The following is a 24,076-nucleotide window of genomic DNA, read 5'->3' as shown; positions in this document are numbered from 1 at the left end:
GAGTTAGTTTAAGGATAGTTTGTGTTGGTTTTAATGTGGTCACTTAACAGCTGGACTCACAGCGTGATTCATGGTGTGCAGAGGTTCAGTTGGTGCCTGTTGGCCCTTTGCATTGTTTAGGCTACGGATCTAATCCACCCCATTTCAGGTTATGTGATATATTGAGATTTTTATGTAATTATTTTCAAGTCCCACTGATGCAATTTTTCTTGTGTGTATCCTAATGGGACAAAACCAAGCAGCTTAAAAATGTATAACAGAAGTGGTAATTGCCTAATGCTTCTTCTTTGATGTTTCCTGAGATCACTTGCTTTGACAGGCCTTATTCCTACTGCTGTGTCTTAGTAGATCAGTGAAGAGCTGCAGTGATGCAAGAATCAGGAGGCCAAGTAGATGGGCAAATCAGGTTTATGTACAGCTTTAAAAACAGGAGCTGTGCCTGGGCTTTAGTAGTGTTGGTTGTGTGGCCACACTGCAAATGCAAGGTAGGGTTGCAAAGGTGGTGTTTTGTTTGCCCCAGCAGCAGTGCTGGGTTGCCACGTGGAAGAAGGGACGCTATTGAGGTGTGTCTCCTCTCAAAACCTGTAATGTTGTGGCAGCTGCCTTGACCACATTTGCATTGCTGTGACTGCAGAGTTGTTCCAGAGTTTCTTTAACCTTGTCCTCCTCTATTTCTTGTCTCAGATCACCTGAAAGGGAGAAGAAATTCTGACTTTCAGTGACATGCAATGGCATAGTGGCTCCCAACAATTGTAGTAAGATAAATTTTGAGTACTTGCTGTTTTAAATTAGCTGCTTTAATTCAAATTTTTTTTCTTCCCTTACAGCCATTGGAAGTATTGAATAGGTTAAGATTTTTTTCTCCTGTTTGACTTCCAAGAACTGATTGACAGAAGAAAAATACTTTGAAACTATAATACAGAACAATTTCCAGCATTTTTTTGCCTGTATGCTTTTTGTTAGCATTTCATATTAGTAAGCATGTACTCTAAGTGTTACAGTTAGTCTATAAAATTCTAGGTATATACACCTCTGGAAAAAAAGTCTTATAGATCATACATGTTATGTCAATACTCCATTGTAGCACTGAAGGATGCAAGTGCTTTATCCCTATTCCAATATCTCAGTGGCTACAGGGAAAAAAAAGAGTATACTGCACAATCCAGCTTGTCTGTCAATATAGGGTGGCTGCCAGGTTTGAAAGGCAGCTCACCTTATGATCAATCCTTGCCTAAGCACAATCATTATTTTCAGTTCACATAATTTTTTTTATTAGGATGTGAGAAATTGCCACGAGATCTTTGGAGTCCTGGTTTCAAGGGGGTTGTTTTCGTTTAGGGCCGCATACCCGGGATAGTCTGATCTTGCTTGAAGCCATTTGAAGTCTTCCCTAACCCTGGAGTGACACTGAAATCATATCCTTTACATGCTTCACGAAAAGTTACTGTGCAAAGGCAGCATTGCTGTTTTATCTCAGCTTCTGGTTTGCTCACAGCATAGGCAGAGCAAATGAATGCCTGCCTGTGGACATGATACGGACTCTTTGAACACAAAAATGCTGTGGTACACACAGGGCCTGGGCCTGCCAGGCATTTTTGCATGGTGAAGTTGGACAAAGATGCCTTTATGCCAAGGCTCTAATTTTGCTATTTCAGGACTTGATTATGCCACTGACTCACTGGAATAAAGCCTTTCTTTTTTTTTTCTATTTTATTCAACTGAGGGTTTAATCAACTTTTCATAAAGAAAGTTACTTGACTATGATGTTTGCTGATCAATAAAGAATGAACCTGTTTAATATCCTTTACTCATTCACTGGAGCATCACAAGCATCACATTTTGGTAAGAGAAAACGCTTGTCTTTGTTACAAATATTTATCCTTTCATCACAGACAATTTAAAATGAGGTTACCTGAATTAAGAAACCTGCACAAAAGACCCATTGAATTGTATTTCACCTCGGGGCTTGTATTATCATCTTGTAGAAGTTTGTGTAAACTTTGAACTAGTTGTGATTCCTTAAAAGATTCTTCAAGGGTTTCTGAAAAATAAGTAAACAAATGTCTGAGGTGTTTTCTGTAAAGAAACTGGAAAGTGAACGTGCTTGCTTTCTAAAAATTCTTGACTGGCTTCATTTCAAACTGTTTATTCTGGGATGTCTTGGGCAACTGTCTTTTCTCTCCTGGAGAATTTCTGTATTGTTTTCTGCACAGTATTTCCTCACTGGCCTCTTCCTTGAAGACAGAACTATAACCTCGTAATAGATTAAAATTTGCAATGTTCAGTACTAAAAATGTTGATTCACATTAGTTGCCCAATTGAGTTTGAGAGTCTTAATGATAGACAAGCAGTTAAGTGGGCTGTTTACAACCTTACTAGTTGGTCTAGGAAATTCCAAATTTCAAGTTGACCTTTTCTTTTCAATGTACCTTTTGATGTATGTAGATTTCTGTGGTGTCTGTCTTTGTAATAAATTGAGAGCCATTTTCAAATTATACTGGACAAATCTGAAAAAAATTTTATGTAACTCTCTGAAAACTAGCTGAGGAAAAGTAGCTAGAACTTCATGGTTTTCTCATTGCTTCATATACAGCTTCTACAATACCTCTTTGTTTATGCTACTGCTTTATTCTTTCCTCATCTGTCTTCTGAAGATTATTTCCTCCATTTAGAGTTTTCAATAGCCATTCAAGTATATAACTTGTCCTTCATTTAGACTTTCTCTTTTTTTTAATCTTCATCAGCTTTACTTTCCCTCTGTTTTGTTTTGGGTTGGTTTTGGTTTTTTTTTTGTGTAGGTTTCTAGCATCATACCATGCTACTCAACAGACTGCCTGTCCACACAACCTGATGATTTGACTTTCTCCTAAACAAAAAAATCTTCAGGTAAGTCTCAAAGCCCATTGCTTTTGTGATCTGGGTGGCTGACAACCTTTATTTCATGCTGAAGAGATAAATCTAGACAAGAAGGATGCTTTTTCCCATGTGTTATGTAGACTTAACAGCATGACAGTGTTAATAATTGAGGATGTTGCACAGATATCTACTTTTAGGAGAACAATACCTAAATCGATTGCAGATGCTACTGCCAAGGCGTTCAGAGCCTCATTCTGTGTGGCAGCATGTTCACTTGTTGTCATGGAAACCAGATGCTTCACTCCTTGTGCCTCCTGGATGGCTTTGACCACTTCCTGTTAAAGCAATGGTAAACCACGTGGAAATCTGACTTATGAATAAAGTAGAATGAAAAAAGAAATGAGATTGCACTCTTCAGCTTCTGAATAGATGGAAATTATTTGCCTGCTGTGGTGCAAACTGACAGTATTTGAGACAACATTGCTTTCAGCATTGATCGTAGATGTCTGCTTAGGGCTGGTCTAATTTACCTGGAATATCAATACTTGGAATTAAGTATGAATGCATATCTGTAAGATAAATACACATTTTATCTTGAGTTTTACTTTGTCCTTATTCCACTCTTTCATTTCAAGGCTTCAAATTGGCAAAGACTAATTTTACGTTATCAAAGCCTATGCAGATAGTATCTTCTTTTTTAATCATTACCTTTTTTAATCATTAAAGCACGGTTGGGATGCCTGCACATAACAGCATGACTTATGAGAAACAGAAGCCTATTCTAAAATGTCAGCAGATACAAGTCATGCCAGGTTAATCCACTACTAGGTGGATAAGTGGGCACTTCACAGCTTCTGGAGGACTGACATGTAGGACAGGTCTGGGCTATCTTTGCCATTTTAATTTGAAATTTGAATCAAATTTATGGCAATGGAAAAGCTTTACATACTTGTCATTTGTCAAGCCTTATTCAAGCAGGGCAAAAGTTGACAAGTGGCAGTAGGTAGCCACATGGTTTGTTTCTGTGGGGTGTCTGTGGCTATGGAGGGCACAGGTTTCCCACTTGCTTCCCCCGTGCTGGTGTTGAGGCGGACCAGAGAGGTTTTTACTGTGACCTCCCATGTTTTTAATTGTAAAGCTATATGCGTAAGCTTTAAGAATATTTGAGAAAGATAAAGTAGAAAGGTATCAGACCAATAGTTCTCTTACTTGGGATCTGTTGTGATGCAAGATTGATGCCAGCAGCCGATTTGCTTCCCCGCGGACGCCGGTGTGGTCGTTCATGTCGCACCACTGCACGAGTCTGTTGAGCAGTGTGGGGTCTTGGCCCAAGATTTCAGCTGCGTCAGCTGAGGAGAAAAGCCATTTACCAAGAGGCATTCAAAATCAGACTTCTCAGTCTGTGTCATAGAAATGTGAATGCAGAAGTAACTAGGACCGCAGGCCTGGGCTTTTAAAGGATCTTGGAAATCTTCACTAGAGGAATGCCAAAGGAATCTTGGAGGTGAAGGATAAAATAAGCTGTTCCAATAGACCTATTCTTTTAAAGAGGCTGCTGAAGCAGGGTTTAAAATGAGCAGCTTTGTATCTTTGAAAGCAAATATTCTGTTGCTATACTGAAATTTCTTTGTGAGGAATATCCCTTTCCCATTTGGTTTCTTGCACTATGAGCCCTGCACAAGTGTAATCATGGGCTCTTCAGAGCCTGTTCTTGCTCTTTTGGTGATAATTACCATTGGTGATGTGGGAAGCCAAGCCTTAGTACAGAATTGCAGCAGTAATTGGATGACCTGAGTCTTAAGAATGTGTGTTGAACTGTGTATAAGGCATCATCAAAACTTCCCCTTGAGTGTGGAAGAGCCTTTTAATTTGCATTCCCCCGTGTTTCAAGAACCCTATCTCAAGACTTGCTAGAAGTATTAATCTGTGTGGCTGACATTTGAAAAAAATCTCACTAGGTAACTTTTCCTAAGAAGTGGAACTCTAATTATATGCTGGGGTTTAGGGCTGGTTGCCACTAAGGGAGGCTGCTCTCAAAGTTCTTTGAAGTTCAGCAGCAAAAGGAACTTTACTCATCCTCTCTCAGTACTGTCAGTCTGACATAAGGGACCACGTGAGTCTTACTACACTTAATTAATGTTTCTTCAAAGTGCTCTGGATCAAAAGTGACTAAATGGTGGGAGGTGATTTCCTAAGCAAAGGAAAAATGCAGACATAAGGGTGCTGAAGGCCAAGATACTCTTTTTTAACCAAATATATTAAGTAAGGGTTCAGCCCTGAGAACATCATGGTAAATAACTGTAGCTGTTTCTGTTCAATACTGAAGACTTTTTGAAATCCTACATCTTGATTCTACTGGAATTATCTTCTAAGCGAAGGGTACTAGGAGAAAGATAAAATAGCAAAGTGCACAACTTAATCTGCCTTTTGAAGGAATTGAATGCTCACCCATTTGTCTTTGAGCACAAAGAGGTGTTTTGTAAACTGCCAGACTGCTGCTTCTATGTGTTGCAGTTGAACTGAGGATATGAATGCACAGCACTTCTGGTTGGGCACAAGATGTAGCAACTGAGAGGCAAAAGTAGTCACAGGACAGACACTCACTTTTGGTGTAGAATTACTCTAATGGCAAAAATATATTGTGATTATAAGATTTAATTCAACTTTAGGAGTCTCATGTAGTTATCTGTAATTAAAGGTTTTTCTTGTCTTATTTTTGGTTATCTTGAGTCCTGTCCCATGCCCACTGCTCACCCCTTGATGATAGAGAACCACAGCAGTTGAGCATGAAATGTGCATTGTGTACTGTGAAAAAGGAAAGATGTGGTAAAGCTCTTCACTGGAAGTGTACATTCCCTAAGAAGGGCTATAAAGGATCTGTGAGCTTTTTGCAATATTTTTCTGATTTTCTAGTCTTAAAATAGTTTCAGGCCTGAAAGAAAGTAGTGAATGAGATCCGTGGTCCTTTGGATGCTGATTCAGAGAGGGGAAAAGTCTGTATTGTTTTAAGATACTAAGAAATTTGTCTCTTGGACCTTTACTGATGCTAAGATTTGAGGAAGAACCAACATTAGCATCTGTAACAGAAGGGATGGGTTTGGGTGATAGGGGCATTGCCCTGCTCCTGTCCCTTTCTCTGGCTGTTGCATTTGTTTTGAGATATTCTGGAAAGGATCAAATAGAATGTGTACCAGAAGGTCTGTGTCAATAAACTATGTGATTACTCCACGTATTTTACAGGAGATGTAAGTTAACTTATAGTCATTGTTTTGGCAGAGGCAAATGGGGAAGTGCAGACACTTCCTTTTTTTTATTTTCCCAGTATACTGTGGATCAATCCACGGGTGAAAATCCCACAAGAGATTTGGGAGCTTATAGTCTATTTGACAGGTTTTTTTGAGTTAAGAGTTTCTTGTCATTGCAAAGCCACCTGCATGTTATCTCCTGTAACATAAGGCTTTTGTTTCTAGGTCAGATGTTACTTGTTAGTCTGAGATCATGGTAATCCAGTTTAGTACAAAAAGCTGAAAGAGGTAACAGGGTGGTGAATAGAACCAGTCTAAGAGATTTGTTCAAAGGGAGGTTCTTGACCCAGTTTGGCAGGGACTTCCTGATGTCTACCACCATTTTATCTCTTTGAGATAAAATCCAATTAGTTATTCTTAACAGGAAGACCTTTTAACTTGCAGAAAAACCCAAATTTGAATAAATTGTGTGTGATTGAACTTTCAGTTGAGCTGAAAGTCCTTTGACTATTGAAGTGCAGAAATTATTCTGCTCCTCTGAAGCAAAATGGTTCAGGAGTTAATGTTAACATCTCTCTAGAGTATTGAAGCTGACAGATCTGCCTGCAGTTTTCTATAGTTAGGAAGAAACCTACCTCTTCTAGTCTGTAGGCCTCGGCATGCCTGCTGACAGTCACAGTAATGAATTCATACTAGATAAGGCAATTAGCTAATTTAGTGTGGACTTCGTAGTAGATGTGGGTGCATAAGAGTTTCAGGCCGAGTTAATTAAGGGCAATGTTAGCTCATGGGTAAACAGAATAGAAATTAATTAAAGGTGGGAGAATTGTGTGCTCATAGACAGGTATGGGTAAACACTGAATAATCTCCTAGATCTTTTTTCTGCTTTGCACTTTGATAACTGTGTTATTTCAGAAGTACCTCTTGCCAAATTCCAGCTTCTCACTATGGCTGGTAAATGGAATTCAAAAAAACACCTAATTTAGTGGTTTAGATCTGTGTTATTATGATGTCTCAATTTTAAAAGCTAAATGCTCTCCCCTGTCACAATTCAGATAGGATTTCAGAGAAATTACCTTTTAATGACTTCTTCAAAGCCTGAGAGGAAGGTGATGCTAAGTTTCTATATATCCTGCAATGTCCATTTCCTACCATGGTGAAATGAGTGAAAGCAGCTTTTCAGTGGACTGGAATAATTGCAAATTAATATGAGGGATAGATCTAAATTTTATATAATGCATATTAATTTGATAAAGGATGTAATCAGAGTGTCTGCAGTGGTGAGGTTGAGTGCAGCGTGGAATGTAGGAGAGTGAGGGTTTTTTCCTTTTGCATATAATTATTGAGTTGGTGTCTGTAATTGTTCTGTATCAGTGACAGTTCCCATCACAAAATGGTCATAACTATTCTGGTTCTGGTTTGGACCTATCCCTTGTACTGATTAGTGCTCTAGAGCAGCTGCTCTGGTGATATGAAAGGCAATACCAAACCCTACAACACTCATTTTTGTGTTCTACTGTGATAAGAAGCTAAGTAAGCCTAAGGATAAATTAAGATGTAGTAAATCTTAATGTAATTCTGACATTGTGCGTGTTCCTCAAAGATGTACCTTTGCATATGCATCTCTTTAAAACTGAACAAAGTGCGAGTAGGTTGTTTAGTATTTCAACATGCAAAATAAATTTAACATTTGAACCACACCAGCAAGATAAACCTAGCAGCATGTGTATATAAAAACTTCATGATGGCTAGAAACTCATTTCTTCTGCCTTTCTCCATCCCAGCCCCCTTTGTTCCTTTTATATTCTCCATTTCTTTATTGATTTTTCTCTCCTGTGATTTGACAGTGTAAAATATTAGCCTTACTCTTTTCTATCATATCATGCCTTGCTCTATATCTGTGGAGGGAAACATCTTCATTTAAGGCCTTTGCCCATTCTCAGAGTGTTGCAGATTCTTCCCTTGGATTTGTTTCTCATCTGCCTCTGGGGCTGACTGGGTCAATGTGGAAAGCTTGCAGTCGCTGGCAATCAGCTCTCTTGGAACCTCTCCAGATTGATTGGAATTAGGTTAGCAGGACACTTAGCCCATCATCTTGCACATCCATTGTGTTGCAGGGCTAGGGGAGCAGGGGGGTGTTTAGTTGATCTCAGTAAACACTAGCAATTCCCTACCTTGACCATCTGCTAACATCCGTAATGTTCCAAGAAGTTTGAACTGCACAGGAGGACTCTCTGATCTTAGAAGTGCTTCAATCCGTTCTGCAACACCTTCCTCCAGCATTTGAACCTTGCTAACAACTAGAAAATAGAAAAGAGATGTTGATGTGAAGCTTAGTGACTACACAGGCATCTGAAAATATAGATATGACATAACTGTTCTGAATTTTATACTGCATTATGCTTCTAGCAAAAGGTCCAACTTGTTAGAGAGCTCAGATATTAAGTCAGGACTTCAGGCTTCTCTTTTGAGATAAAACCTTTCTAGGAACTGCTGTTAGGTTATTTTGGTTACTTTTGATCTTAGCCCTGCCTGGAGCCAAGTACATAAGAGGATAAACACAGCATTGTCATTTCTTTCTTCTTCTAGTTGTAATAGATGATCCATCCATTCACCCACTCACATGAGGAAGCCTGTTCTGTACTTACTCAACTGAGGTGGGTGGCAGAAGGGACTTACACAGCCATATTTCTAGAAAATGGATTTTCCTTTTGTATTTGAGCTCACTGTTCCCCTGTTGTTCATGCCTTTGTTTCTGTGCTCCCTAATTTTTGTGTCTTTGCACCAGTGGTTGGTGCAATAATCCCTGGTAATAATCAAGCTTGTCTGGAAAGAGTCCTAATACTGCTTGACTGTGCTAGCAAAAGCTGCTTCCTGCAAAGCACTTTTCTTCCCATCTTTTGCATGCATTTTTTGTGGGGTGGTGAGGAGGACAGGACAGTGAAATTAGGGAGATAACTATTACATCCCTTTGTCCTTTTATTGGGCAAATTGAGGTGCAGACCCTATTAAGTAACTTGCTCTTAATGTTCTTGTTTTTCAGTGGCACAGACTGACTCCTTTCACTAGATCATAATAACTTTTTTCATTTTTTTTTTATAAGCAGCTGTTCTCTTTTAAGATCAATACTTGAATGAAAGACTTCTTTGTGTCTGTTTGCAAGTGTTGGCCCATATTTAATTCATGTTTATGGATCTCCATTCAGTCTTTTTCCTTTTTTTTCTTTTTCTCCAGGTAGCACACTATGTTGTTGAAAGTGATAGAGTGCACGTGTTTCTAAAAGTGATGTATTAGTGTTAGGGAATGTCTTACATGTTACAGATAAAAACACAGATATTTTTGTGAATTGATGAAGAAAAGTACAATGTTTTAGTGGAATAGTGTTTTAAGTGCCTATACACTTGGAAAGATCTAAAATGGGTTGTAGTAGACTTGAACAGATAATTAAAATAGACTCTGTATTGATATATTGATATTTTATAATTCAGAGTTGAGCTTCTTAAAGTGCAACTTCAAAGAACATTAAGATTTACTAGTTGTGTGTGTAGCAGCCAGTGATATAGCAGTGAACTTGTAGATTGCAACTACATTTTTCTGAAGTTTTAGATCCTTAAATCTTTGCAGAATCAACTGTGTTTATTGCTTCCTTAAGAAACTCCTAAGGAATGCCTGGGCTTGGCATTGCCAAAAATACCAAAAAACTTTGGTATTTGTTGGGGAACAGATTCTGTTGTGAGCTAGAAAGTGATCATCTCTGCTTGTTGTCAAGGGAAACTACATCAAAATTGCTCTCTTTCAAATGAGTTTAATTGGTGTCTTTGCTGCTTGTAACAAATCCTATTGTTCATTTTGCAGGAATGAAGTCAGTAAGAGGTAAGCATGGGACATAGCTAGGCTTAGAGAAAAAAAATCCCCTTTTTTGTTCCAATAATGATAGTCACGTTTTTTCTGCTAATTTATTCTCCTAATTTCAGCTGTGTGGCTCTCCATGATTTGTCCTGAGTCTGTGATTTTTCTCCTCATAGCTCTGTGTTAGATTGTAACTGCTGTAAGGTAGCTGACCTGCACCTTTGCAGCACTGTGTGCTTTATTAACACCAAAAAGCAATCTGCACAGGCCTTTGCCTGTGCTGATGTGAGTGGTGGTAGAACATCTCTTCAAAGAGAAATAAAATAAACATAGTATCAGTGAGGGGCTTACAGTGTCAAATACATTTATTAAAATACTGAGTGGACTGATGTGGTTGGCTAGTCTGATAATACTATAAGCCAAACTAATTAAATTTTTTGAGAGCATATTAAAAGTTGAAAGAAATAAGTGGAGCTCTGAGGAGAGCTATCTGTAAGAAAAAAATCAGTTTTTCAGGCTTTAAAAGGAAGCAGTGGAGGCGAAGCAGCAACGAGGATGTTCTGGAGCTCTTAGTTGTTTGAAGTAATGATTATGTGTAAAACTGTTAAACCAAGCATGGTGGCTAGCTTACATAATAAAAGAGGCAAACAACTTCAAGTTATTTTATTTTCAGAAAAAAGCATCGGTGTTATGCTCTGGAGTACTGTCTGTCAGTGTAAGGACTGCATTGCAGGGTACTGTTAAGTCTCTAACAGAACATTTTTGGCCTGAATGGTACTTCACATGGAAGCATTAAATTTGAGATGAGAAGCAGCATAATACTCTGATGTGTATTAACAAAAGATCACAAAGTGGAATCCTAGAATGGTGTGGGTGGGAAGGGACCTTCAAAGGGACATCTTGAACTAAGTCAGGTTGCTCAGAGCCCCATCCAGCCTGACCTTGAATGTTTCCAGGGATGGGACATCCACCACTTCTCTGGGCAACCTGTTCCAGTGTTTCACCACCCTCATCATAAAAAAATATCTGCCTTATCTAAGTCAAAATTTACCCTCTTTTAGTTTGTCCTATTGGAACATGGTCTACTACAGTCTGTCCCCATCTCTTATTCGACTCCCTTAAGTACTGTAGCTTTTGGGTTGAAAGGTCAAATTTGCAATGAATATTGGCTTTCTAGAAGAGCAGATTTATGAAATCCCTACCAGCTATGATGTGATAGCTGCACCCTATACTCTGTATTTTAAGCTAGAAACCTTATGCTGAATTTTTGTCTTGAGCAGCTGTATGCTGTTAATATGAAACTATTTCAGTAGCTGGCCATGAGATCACACTTCATTATATTTAGACCTTTTATGTAGATGAGGAATTCTTGATGAATTATTCAAACGTGTTTCTGCGGGGGGGTAAAGTCTCTGTTGCCCCTCAAAATGCAAGGGACTGGAATTGGTGACTTGGACAGAGCTGCACAGGTCTCCATTAGCTGACCCATCTTTACAAAGAATCACAGGAAGTCAATTGTCTTCAAGCTGTGTACCTGGTATAGCAAGGTTTTGAAGTGCACTGAGTGCAGCGTGTTGAACAGAGGTGTCCCCGCTCTGTACGTGCTTCTCCAGAAGATCCAGAAGCTGATGAATGACTCCCAGCTGTACCATCCGTAAACAGTTACCATCTGAAGAAAGAGGCAAAACCAAGCAGGTGAGAGAGGTAAGAAACTCAACAATAGAAGTAAATGATGCAAACTGAGAATTCAGGGAGCCTTTGCCTTGACCGTTTTTGTGTCTTGATAAGATTGAGACTAAAGCTTTTGGATTGTTTTTTGCAACCTTTAACTCTCGAGATGAGTGGTCATCAGCTACCCATGAACTGATGCTGAGGCACCTTCTGATAATGGTTAGCTTGAGAGAGCTTTAGGGACAATCACTGTCAAATTCAAAACCATAGATTCTCCAGTCTTTTTGTGTTTTCTCAGTACTGCTGTATTTCCCGCTATCTATGTGGTGGAATACCAGTGGCATTTCCCACTTCTCTCCAGGATAGCTTTAATACTCCAATTTTGCTATTCTGCTGGTTTAAGAGAATATTGTGAGACCAGAGATCTTAACCACCAATGGTAAGTCTGATTACTAGTTCTGTACTGCTGTTACTCCTTGTTTTCTATGAAATAATTTGTCATTAACTACTTATTGAAAGAATCAGACCTAGACCTGTTTTGAGAAACCCACTTTCTGAAATGAGAAGTCTGTTTATGTTGCACTCATATGAAGCCAGGAAAATACAAGTTCACTTAGAGAGATCTGATTTGTTTAATCCTGGTGAAAGAGCAAATTTTTATATCCAAAACCTACCACTTTGCCCAGCAGTGCTTTGCAGTATTTTGTCACTGCGTGTCTGTCTGTCTCCTTCTGTCTTTGAGAAGTTGCTCTGTACAGGTGACAGCCCTTTTGTTATCAGACACTGCTTAGGTCACCTTTTTAGGAAATGGGAAAGTGTTCTAAACAGCAAAAGGAAACCCTGTATACTACTGTACCCTTTCTGAAGGAAGTGTTTTGAAGATGCCATTTGGCAAATTATTTTCTGTATTTTACTTTATGCAGTCTTATTATACACTTCAAGAGAAGTATATGCCTGACATCCATCACCATTTCCATTTTGCTGTGCTGTTACCTTGTGACTGCTGTCTGTTAACATGTGGCAAAACAGAGTGAACATTATGTAGAAAGACCACATCTTCACCTGGAGTGAATGGTTATCCATGGAATTATACAAACTTCATGCAAGTATATAATCTGGCCAGAAATAGCTTTAATGCTTCTTGTAGTTCTAACTGCATGACTGAGGTATACAGTCTTCTAATTTTTGTATGTACAGCATGTAAAAATTACTCTAGTAATTTTAACATCTTTGCTGGTTTGGATGTTATTTCCACCTTGTAGTTGTAGACACTCCCCTGTGTTGTCTTTTGAACCAGCACATACTATTCCTTTCATTTATTAACATTTCAGTTTGTAGCCTATCCCCCCCCTCATTACTATATCCATTAAATAAGAAGTTGTCAAATGCTTATAAAGTGTAAGTGGATATTTTCATGAGAGAGCTGACAGTCTGTGAAATAGTTGGAATTCTACCCATGCAAAAATCTTTTGATAGCATTTTATGCATACATTGTTTAAAGCTGGTGGTTTTGCTTGTGATTCTTCAAATATTCTCTTACCTGGTCCTAATCTTTGGAGATCAGGTATATGAGGAAAGTTGCCCAGTTGTCTTTAGGAACCAGCTCTGTAAGAATAGGTCATCTCTTTTGGTCTGATAAAATTCTACAGGCAAAATATTTTGATCTTTATGACTCTTTTTGACTAACCTTAATTGCACTTAATTTCTCTCCTGCCCCCACCTTTCAAACAGGAATGGCAGAGCATTTTTTATTTTCTCATGTAGTAAATAGGCAGAGCCTATTAGTGACTGCCTTGCTTTGATTGTCACAGAGCTCCAAATTACTGTTCTCTCCTATGGAGTTCTTGCTTGGATAGCAGCAGAATCTCCAGTTTAATGGCTCATAGTTAAAGTCTGATGGGAACAGCCACTTTCACAGCTGCAAAAGCTGTCTGTCATCTTTTCACGGCCTGGAAGTCATTTGATGCTGAGATCAGATTTTCATAGGATTTTTTTTTCTCTTAGATTAAAGGCTGTGCATACATCAGTGGCACATATTGGGACATGAGAGGGATTATTCACTTTTTCCACATGAAACATCTAATGGTGGTGTGGGGAAGAGGGAGGGAGAAGACCTAGTGACAAAGCAAGCCATTCAGTTGAATAAATGGAATTCAGCCAGTTTAAAGGCACTGAGGGCATTTCTGTGGCCTTTGTAGAGCCATGATGCACAGTGGCTGATTCAGAACAAGGTATAAGGCAAGGAAGAAAGGGAGTTGAGGAAGGATGTGAGGGGGAGGTGAAGAGATGCTTGCTTTATGTATGATAGCTTGCTTTAAAAAAACCAAACAAAACAAAAAACCCCCCCCAACATTCAGACAGATGTGAGGGAATCTTTTATAATAATTAAGCACATATTAGTGAAGAAAGTTGTGCAATGTTGAGGTCCCTTTTGTTGAGTCTGAAGCCAATACAGTAGCTTTGAGTGAGAAAGGACAGAAGACATGGTGGGGTACCTTTTGCTGACTGATTCAGCACAGCATGCCTGCCTTCCAGGGGTGTACTTACAAGAATCTCTCTGGGTTTCTCTCTGCATAGTATAAAGGCTCATTGCTTTCTATAATAGGAAAGTGAAAGATAAAATGGCTTTTTTGTTTTTTGTCTGAGTAAGCCTCCCTTTCTAAAAGTGACTTTAAATCTGAAATATCGGTAACTGTATGTTATTTTTTTTCTTTATTTCTAACAAAGGTATTTGCCATGAAATATTTCCAGAGTCTCCCCTCTACTAGAGTGTGATTTAGGAAAAAAAAAAAAAGCAAACATTTGCCTACCTAGCCACCCCATTTTTCATAATTATGTCCTCAAATTAGTTCATCATCATTAGCATCTATAACTTAAACATACACAGGTCTCCAGTCTGCAGAAAAGCAAGAACATTTCAGAAACAAGAACATTTCAGAACCAGGGAACAGTGAAATTTAATAGTGTTGCTTTTCTCTGCCACCAAACAGTGGCTTTCTGACTTGGAGGGGTAGAGAATGACCAACCTTACAATTTTTTTGTGAAAATAGCAATAGCCATTGCTTCTGTCTCTGTAGCTGCATGTGTTTGAATGTGGTGCAAGTATCAATGTTCTAGGAGACAATGCCACACCCCTTAGCAAAAATCTTCTGTATATATTTATCCGTGGCATGACATATAGAGAGCATCTCATATCTGTTTATAATTATCCCCAAAGGCAACTGTTCTGTCAGTCTTTGGGGAGGTTCAAGTCAATGATGACTTAGATTGTTGTTAGAGTTAATATTTTAAGACCTTTGCATTGTTGATTGCTTTGGGATTGAGGGTGGTGGGATGCAGTGTGTCCTGTTCATGCTGTTTTATTCTTTAATCCATATTGCCCAAAATACAACATAGCAAGGCCACCTGAATTAAGTTGTCTTAGGTCTTGAGCCTTTTTGTGTTGTTCTTTAAATCAACTTAAAGTCTTAGTGGAAAGTCTGGGTCAGCAATGTGTGTAGATGCAGAACTTAGACTACAAGAAGTTACTACATTTCATTTGCTAATCCAGATGTTTAAAGTATGTACACAGATTTGGAGTAGTGAATGGGGAAGCATGAGTAGTTCAATACCATGTGACTTAATCTGATGATTAGCTTTAAATTTAAAACTGGCTCTTAAGCCATCTTAGAAAGTAAAGTTATAGAAGGGTGTGACCTGATAGCTGTACCTGTGGTTACAGCGGCTTCAATTTCTTGTGCTTGCTTTTGTGTTCTGTGCAGGGGCAGGCACAGTGGTATTAGGTGTCCTGAGGCAACATATGTGTTAGCTTGAAGGTAAGCATGGCAGCACAAGCACTACGCTCCTATGGAAAGTGAGGAGTGTGGTGCTCCAGAAGAATGATGAAAGATTGTGGATGGGTCCCTGTTAACAGAGAAAATGGCAACTCGTCTGCTAAAGGCACCTTCTGGTTTTCTTTCTTTATTTATTTGGACTGTAAGTATTCCCTTTTTTACCTCCAAGAAGCAGAGAAACGATGAGATCTGATGCAGCCTTCACAATGCATGTGTCTTCAGCTTGTGAACTACCTTGGAGCCTCAGCAGGATCTCGGACAGCACCTCTGGCACTCCTGCCTCCACCAACTGCACTTTCAGAGCATCTGTAGAGAGCACAGTAAAAGCACATTGAAAGCTTCTTGGGTCTTCGTGGAAGCATTTCGAACTAGGAAGCTAAATCCTTGAACTTTAGCCAGTTTTCTTTAAGGTGCAGTCACTGTTTTGGTTTTGTTTGTAACAGCTTTCTGGTGCCAGGGTGACAGTGAGGCAGAATGAGCAAAGCTTTCTGCCTTGGTCTTTCCCATTTCTTGTTTTGCCAGTCATGAGCTTTCCTTTCTTTAAAATCTGTATGGGGTATCTAGGTATTTTTAATAGATTCATGTCAGTGCTTGCTACACCACTGCTTAGTGTAGACATCTTCTATGGTATCTGCTTGTCCTCATTTTTTAAATTAAAAAACCCCAATCTATCTTGCTGCTTCCCTGTTACACACAATGGAGAATAGAAGTTTGAATCTACTGTCTTATGGATCTACCCTAAGTGCTACTCCTTCCCTCTTTTCCTTGTTGCCTCACCTGTTAAGCTTCAAAGTGTTGTTCCGGCCAGGATTTCACATGTTCATGTGGTTTATTTCTACTGAAAGGGTTGCTGGTTCCCTTAGTAGGATCCCATGGCAGACTTGGAACCCAGAGCTTTAACTAGTGCAATACCCCATCTCCCCTCATTCCACCCAAGCCAAAAGGAGCCTTACCATTTTCTGCAAGTGCTTGCAGGACCTCAAAGACAATTTCTAACCTTTCATGGTTCACTGCTCTTCTCAGGTGTTTCACCAGTTGTTCAGCAACATTTGTCTTGCTTAGAGCTTCCTTAGCTGTATCTGTGTATGTGATAAAGTCAGGATTTTGAATGTTTATTTGATTAAATATTAAAAGCCTACATCCCTATAATCTGAAGTGATTTGATACTGTTTTTGAAGACTTTTTCTATTCTGATAGATTTGTCTGTCCCCTTGGATAGCACTGAGACAGCAAAACTCTGTCCTTTCTCCCCCCAGCTTCTTTAACGCTGTTTTTCTGTAATTCTTGTAGACCTTATGGGTGTCAAATTAATCCTGTCTTAACTTTCACTGACTCTTACAAGTCTATCTGTAGTATGATTATTTAATGGAACAAATTGACACATGTCAGTTAGCTGTAGTAGTATATTTTTTTGCATTGATTAGATGGTTCTAGTCTTGCTGGGATTCTAAACATCTTCAAGATGTACGTTAGCAAAGCTTGCCACTGTTTGACATAGAACACATTTGAATGGAATACGGTATTAAGATGGAGATAAAAAGGACAGACCTCCCTAGAGGATGATGTGACAGTGTGATACCATACCTGCTTCCCTGCCTCTCCCCCAAAATACAGGAAGCAGTAGATCAAACTGTAGTCAGACCATATATAGAGAGTGGTAATAGTTTTCTGGTTGTTCTTTTTCTTCCATCACTACTTACAATTTGTGCCAAGTAAGGCAGATATATTTTGAATCGGGAAGATGCTTTTGCTTTGAAAATTGGGTAAATGAAAGCAGAGGCTGTTTTGTTAAGGTATATGAACTTAATTATTAAATAGAAATAAAATTTTAATAAACAAGCTTTTAATGTACTGTAACTGAAGTAATTGAAACTGTCAATTTTCCATATGAACTTATGCCATCTCTACTTTTCTTTTGGCGTCAAAAGCTGTCTGTTAAATCTTAATTGTTTTAATATAGTACCAGTAATTGCTGGTACTCCATGAAGGAGTAGTTACTTCTCCAATACAGATACTGTGGCCAGTCTTTTATTAGGTCTATCAGTAGCATTTAAAAAACAAAACTCAAAACAAACACCACTCCCCACCCCAAAAAAAAGCCAAACAAACAGAGGAAAAAACAAAACAAATAAAGCCCACAGTCCCGTGGGCATGGAAAGGCAGTGACAGTTTGAAAATGATATTTTATTCCAAGATGCAAAAACATTTACTTACCAAGGTCTGCAAGATTGTATAAGGCCAATAGAGCAACGTGGACAAGTGGTTCGCTCTCTTCATAGTCGGTTAATATTCGGGCTAGTGATGGGATTACTCCAACCTTCACCAGCTCTTCCTGAAGGTCACCTGATAAGGGAAGTGGTAGAAGTTAAAGGTGATTGGATTAGGGACTAATTAAATCAGTGAAAAGGGTTCGACTGAGATGCTTAGCAGCAAGGTAGTCTGGTTCTTTCTCACAGTTGGAATTTGTAAAGCTTTTGTGCTGTGGCTTCAGGCTAATGTGTGTGTGGGAGAAATGCAAGTTTGGGACAGATTTTTGCTAAACCTCCTGGTGCTACTTTGACTTAAGGAATTACACCACTCTAAAAACATATAAAGGCAATTGCTTGTGCATTTCTACTACTAGTTCAGCTTCCCAAGCAAGTTCTGATGAATGGTATTTCTTGGGATGTATCTGAAAATTGAGTGAGGAACAGACAGTTGGCTTTTTTATCTTTGGGGAATGGGAATCTCCACCTTATTATACTATGGCTTCTTTTGTTCTGAAGGGCTGGGAGATGAAAGGTACTGGAAATATGTGATAAGAAATAGTGACTCATATAGCAAATGTCCATATACTTGCTTTTTGTGTGTTAGAGTAATGATTAAAAAAAATTCGTTAAATGCTTTACCAATACCTGGGATATTGTAAAATACCACTAAAAGACAGACTGCTTTAAAGTTAATCTAGGGAAATCATGCTCTTCCTCATCTTGGGAAGCTTGGAGCCTTGGAAGGCTTGAATTCCTGGTATCTTGGGAATTTTTATGGGCTGAGTAAGGTTTTTAAGCAGGTGTAAATTTTTATGGCTTAAGGGAAGTCAGCAAAGTAAGTAAAACTTAATTTGGTCCTGCTTCTAGCATACTGACTACGCTTGTCTCCATCCATGTGCATCCTTGCTGAGGAAAACACTGATAACTGCTTTCTATCTTTTTGTAGCTTGTCATGTAATGAATGAAAGCTTAATATCTAAAATGGTTTTGAGAATGCCAAGAACTATAAAATACAAAGTTGGACAGTGATGGTTACTTAACAGTACAATGGCACTGTTTTGCAGCAGTGTCTTGCTGAGAACTAGACTGTAACTTGTATGGCAGATCCCAGAAAGTGTCTGGGTGCCAGACAATACAATTGTAATTCAGGGAGAGAATTGGTGAAGTTAGTTTTTCTTTCCTTTGATGTGTTTATTGCTGTGCTAGCAATAAAATTTATTAAATCATGTATCTTATAGTCACAATCATCTTGGCAAATCTGTGCAGGGCCTGTGCTGTGCCAGAAGGGAAGCAGCTGTGCAGTATGGCCATATGCTGTAGCAGTGCTGGTGTACAGTAGTTGCATGAGCCTTGCATGTAATTTTTAGGGGGAAGGTTTTTGAAATTATTATGTGGCATTCCTTGACAAATACATGTAACTTGCAGGGAGCTAGTGAAATCTATACCAGGTACCTAGCATGCTTGGATTTCATAAGAATGGTGCAGAGTGGCAAATCATAGCTTTCTAAGTAAAGCTGTGCAGATCCATGCAAGGATAGGAGAAGGCAGGTTGAAGGAAGAGGCTAATGAATAGAAGATACTGGGTGAAAATTTTCATATTACTTTCAGTATGCAATAGATACTTTTGATAAGTCTGGGAGTTAAAGGTAAAAGAAAAATCTTAAACTGTTTGGGCAAGTAAATGAAAATTGTTTAATTTGTGAGACCAGCAGGCAAGCTACTGTCCAGGCAATCTGGAGCACAAAGATCTCCTACATGCAAGCAGTGGTCCTCAGAGAAGACTATTCCTTGCATAGATAATATCTCAGTATTTTAAGGTTTTTTAGAGTCTGGTTTTTTTCTAACACACTTTTTAAAATCCTTTGCTTTATTACTTTGCTCTTATTACTTTCAAAGAAGATCAAGCCATTCAGGATTTGGGCCCAAGGCAGATATGTAGAATTGTTTAAGATGTGTATGAGGCTCTGCTCCTCTTGTAATTAGAGAGCAGTTCTGACAAAGATGTGCCACCTTGAAGTCAAAAATACAGTGGGGAAACCCAGAGTGCAGGAGTTGCTTGGAGTGCATTCAGCCTGGTACCTGCGAGCTGTGTGAATTGTATATCTAACTGGAGGCTGAAGTACATTAAATACATGTGCTCAGGTCTCATAAAATTATTATGAGTTACAGGTTATAATGCCTTTTAAAATAATGCCTTAGAGGTAAGGAAAATGAGTTTCTTTTATGTGGATACTTACGATTGTCATAACAGATACGGCCAATAGCCCTCCCAGTATGAAGCAACATTTCTTGGTCTCTGCTCTCCAGCAAAGGTATCAATACTGGGACCAAATCTGCTTCAATACATGGTTTCTTCATTTCCTCTGTAGGTAAAGGAGAGGTTTTTGCCATGTAGGAGTAAAACAGTTGCAATGCCAGTAGCTGGTAGCCATGAAACAAAATTCGAGAGTGGAAACATACAGCTAATGTGCTGTAATGTGCCTTGTAGTTACACTTTAGCAAACTTACCATTTTTGGCTATCTCTGAAAGCACGTGGGCTGCTTTCACTGCACATCGTGGATTGCCCTTCAGGATTTTTGCCAAAATTAGGAAGATCCCACTCTCTCTGAGTAGGCAGAAGGATCTCTGCTCTGTAATGATAAGTGTTAGCAATACCTGCCGCATGTTTGCAGCTGTTTTATTTTCGTGTTGCTTTGTTTCCTGGAGTTCTGAGTGGTTATCTGTGGGATCCAAGGTTCTGATTTAGCAAGGTACTTAAAGGCTGTCTCAGTCTAAATATATGGGCACATTCATCTGCTTGAATTGCAGCAAGCATGGTTCCAGCTGATTACTCTGCTTCATGCTGAATTGAAGCACAGGTGGCAAAGCAAAGAGGAAAACAGTTTCATCTTCTCTGACTATAAAAGGATGCTTGCGTAAGGCACGGGAAGTCAGGGATTAAGATACTATTCCTGAGGTATGGCCTAGCAATTAATTTTGCAGGTAGGAACAGCATCTTTTATTAGAGTAGCAATTAGAATAGTCAATTCCCTTAACCTTTTTTCATTAAAAATACAGCTAGCTGACCTTGATGTGGTTAATCGCTATCTGCCATGAGATTCAAATAAATGCAGGTTTATGTCTTTTTAGGAGAATGTGCTGAGACTTTAAGGACTTTTGTATAAGGAGACTAGGAAGTACTTTTTTAAATGCCTGACAGGGTCACCCTAAGTTAATCCTAGGAGTCTATAGTAAATAGAAGGTTAAATCTGGAATTTCTCTGAAGCTTCAGGTGTTTTAATGACCAGTAGCTTTATTTGGTCACAGATAGATTTGTGATTTTGTACAGAGAGAAAAGATAAACTATAATAAAAACAATAAAACAAACCAGCCTGAGGACAACTATAATTCCAAGAGCAACCCCTTCTTGCAATACAGGTTACCACAATAGACAAAACCTGCAATGAATGCTTTTGGATTATGGAAACAGTTAAATGTTAATCTGGAGTGATACTTAGCTATCTTCAGTAAGAGCCAGGAGAATCCCATTCAAACTTTCAAGGATCTGATCTTCAGCTTCTGTATCATCTCCACAAAGCCCAAGGTATTCCAGGTGCTTACTCAGGGTTTCTAAACAGAATGGGATAGAAAATGGGGGTGAGCCAGTATGGAAAATATTTTGAGTTCTTTATGGTTTTTCTTTTCAGTCCCAATGGCTGACGAGAAGATCATTTCCTGAAGGGTTGAGTTCTAAATATGCTCATTAAATAACTCTTTTAATCCAAGAGCATGAGGTCAAAGGCTTGGTCCACTTCTCCAACAGCACATAGCTCTTGTACAGGCATAAACATGCAGAGATAAATTCTATCTGGAAAAAGAAATTAGCATGTAATAACTGTGGCAGAGTTTGAGGTGGGGAGGAGAGAGGAATAATGAGAGGACCCACATCGAGCCTGTCATTTCTAAATACTTGTTTATCATAAAGATAGTATCTGCAGTTCAACCAGGTGAGTGTCTACTCTGCTAGTGGCCAGTGGCAGCACTGAAAGAATGCAAGACACAAGCAGATGTGATAACACACTTCTCCCTTTGTTTCTGGCAACCTGGGCCGTAGATAAATACCTAGTATTTACATCAATACATTTAATACATTTTAATCTACTTTTATGCAATAAATTTGTTTACCTATTCAAGTTCATTCGTAATTTTTATCTCCACAGTGCACTGTGACATTAAATACCACAGTTTCACTGTTGTAAGAGGAAGATACTTCCCTTTGTTTTAAAATACCTACCAAAACCCTCAAAGTTAATGGTCTTACTACCCTACTACTCTTACTATAGTAAGAGAAAGGAAATAAACTTTACTATTTGCCTTTCCCATGCCTATCATGATCAGATGCATTTTTATTATATCCCTCCATTGTAATTCCTCTGCCAATTCGCTTAACACTTAGAGAAACTTTTATTCTGTTGTTATTTTTTTTTCTTTGGTGAGGAGCTAGATTTGAAAGTGTTCTCAAGATTCAGGTGAACTGAGGTTTTGTTTTCTACTCTGTTAGTCTTTTCTGCAGCTATTCCAAATGACTTGTTATCTTCTGGGCAGAGGGAATTAACTTAAACCCCACCAGCATTCATAATTGGGCCATCTTTTCCCTGTGTAGGTTGTCTTCTATTTACAGACACTGAACTTGATGTGCCTCTTTATCCCAAGTCGTACAGAATGATGTGATTTTTCTGCAGTTCTGTACAGTGTTATTTGAATACTCCAAATAATAAAAAAAGCAACAACCTCCTTACTTCTACTGTTTCTAGATTGTTTATGAATATATCGAATGACACAGGTTCTGGCAAAGGTAACCTCTAATAATTTTGGTTTTCTTTAGTGAGAGCAGTCTTTATTCCGCTCTTTAGACTTCATCAGATAACCTTCTCTCATATCCCAAGATAACTTAGATAAACCCTACTGAAAGGTTTGTAGAAATTGAAATGCATTATTAGCAGTATCTCCTTTATTGATCTTCTTGCCAGGTCTTAAAAAACAGGTTGAGATTTACTTGCCTCCATGAAAGTCACATAGACTTTCCTTTTTTTATAGAGTCAATGTTTAGTAACTCTGTGCTTTACTATAATGCTATAATTTACCTATGCAGAGATCAGATTTCTGTACTTTAATTTCCTGCATTCTTTGCAACTGTTTTTGTAAACTCATCCCACTCTTAATGGTTTCCACTCTATCAGTTCTGTTGTTGATCTAAATGATATTCTGCATGTCACAGTTACTGATTCAACAGTTCATTTTTTATCCCTTGTGAACTCAGGAGTATAACATCCATTTCTGATGGTGGGTTATCCCTTATTTTATTGATTTGTTCTAAATCTTCTGCCCTTTCAATATGAAGATTCCTCCGTCTACTTCCTGAAGACAAAAAGACCTAAAGTGCTTGAAATTAATGTAAGAAATAAAGCTGGAAAATTGATGTCTGAAGTAGTTAGTATAGTAGGATACAATATAGGATGTTACCAAAACTGTAGCAAAGTAGCATTTCTACTTCACAAACTGTTTAATTGAAAACAATGAGGCATGAATCTTGCCCTAGAAATCCTTTTGCTGAGGATTAATAATTGATCATTCATTTTTGTTGTTTGATGAATTCACTAATTTCTCTTTCCTTAATGTATCCATTAGTTAATGTGAGATTTTTTTAAAATTAAAATGCATGACTTTAGTGCATACAGGAATTTACTTCAGAGGAATGAGAAGAATTTTGAAAAAAAGGATGAAGCAAAGGGAGTGGAAGTAGAACACAGTTAAGGGCTGTTACTGCCCTTGAGAAGAAAATTTATTTGACTTAAAAAATTAAAAGCAGTTTTTTAAGAACAATGACAATTTTGCTTTTGTGCTTTAAACAAAATGCCATCTTTAGACAAATGGCTGAGTTCATCAGGTCCAGTTCTTTTGTCAAAATGTGCTGAATAAATGATTTTATATGAATGAAGTACAGGTTTTTCACAAAAAACAAACAAGAACAAAACAAAACCCCCAAACAAACAAACCCCAGACCCCCTGACCTGAACAACCTGACAGTTGAATCAGCTTTGATCTTAAACTGGATCTCAGGGAGTGAGCAGAAGGCAACTGTTAGCATTTGACTCTGGTATTCTCTAATTAGAGCGATGGTGATATTTACAATTACATTTCTGATATAATTAGGATCTATCAAAAGATGAAAAGACAACTGGATCTCTTAAGTTGGAGGAGATTGTTTTACAAATAGCAGGGAACAGTCTATACTGATCGCTCATTGGGTTGGTGTTGTGATAACTGGAAATCCAGATGCTTTGTTGTTTCTCCAGGGAATAGATCAGTAAAATAACACCATATGCATGATGA

The 24,076-nt window shown here is 38.5% G+C and overlaps 1 protein-coding gene across 1 annotated transcript; it reads right to left on the bottom strand.

Annotated features, from left to right (window-relative positions):
- Window positions 1-526: 526 nt before the first annotated feature.
- LOC108493578 (rap1 GTPase-GDP dissociation stimulator 1-like) lies at window positions 527-20,066 on the bottom strand. Its single transcript, XM_017807168.1, has 10 exons — window positions 19,941-20,066; window positions 17,669-17,797; window positions 16,408-16,533; window positions 15,617-15,760; window positions 11,485-11,619; window positions 8,276-8,401; window positions 4,066-4,205; window positions 3,065-3,191; window positions 1,913-2,041; window positions 527-689 (listed from the first exon to the last, which is right to left on the bottom strand). The coding sequence occupies exons 1-10, from the start codon at window positions 20,059-20,061 to the stop codon at window positions 556-558; spliced, it is 1,311 nt and encodes a 436-aa protein (XP_017662657.1). The 5' UTR covers window positions 20,062-20,066; the 3' UTR covers window positions 527-555.
- Between the last annotated feature and the right edge of the window lie 4,010 nt (window positions 20,067-24,076).

This window comes from Lepidothrix coronata, unplaced genomic scaffold (assembly GCF_001604755.1).
Source record: "Lepidothrix coronata isolate B3197 unplaced genomic scaffold, Lepidothrix_coronata-1.0 Scaffold17, whole genome shotgun sequence".
NCBI classification, from domain to species: domain Eukaryota; kingdom Metazoa; phylum Chordata; class Aves; order Passeriformes; family Pipridae; genus Lepidothrix; species Lepidothrix coronata.
This window is presented reverse-complemented; position numbering and strand designations above follow the sequence as displayed.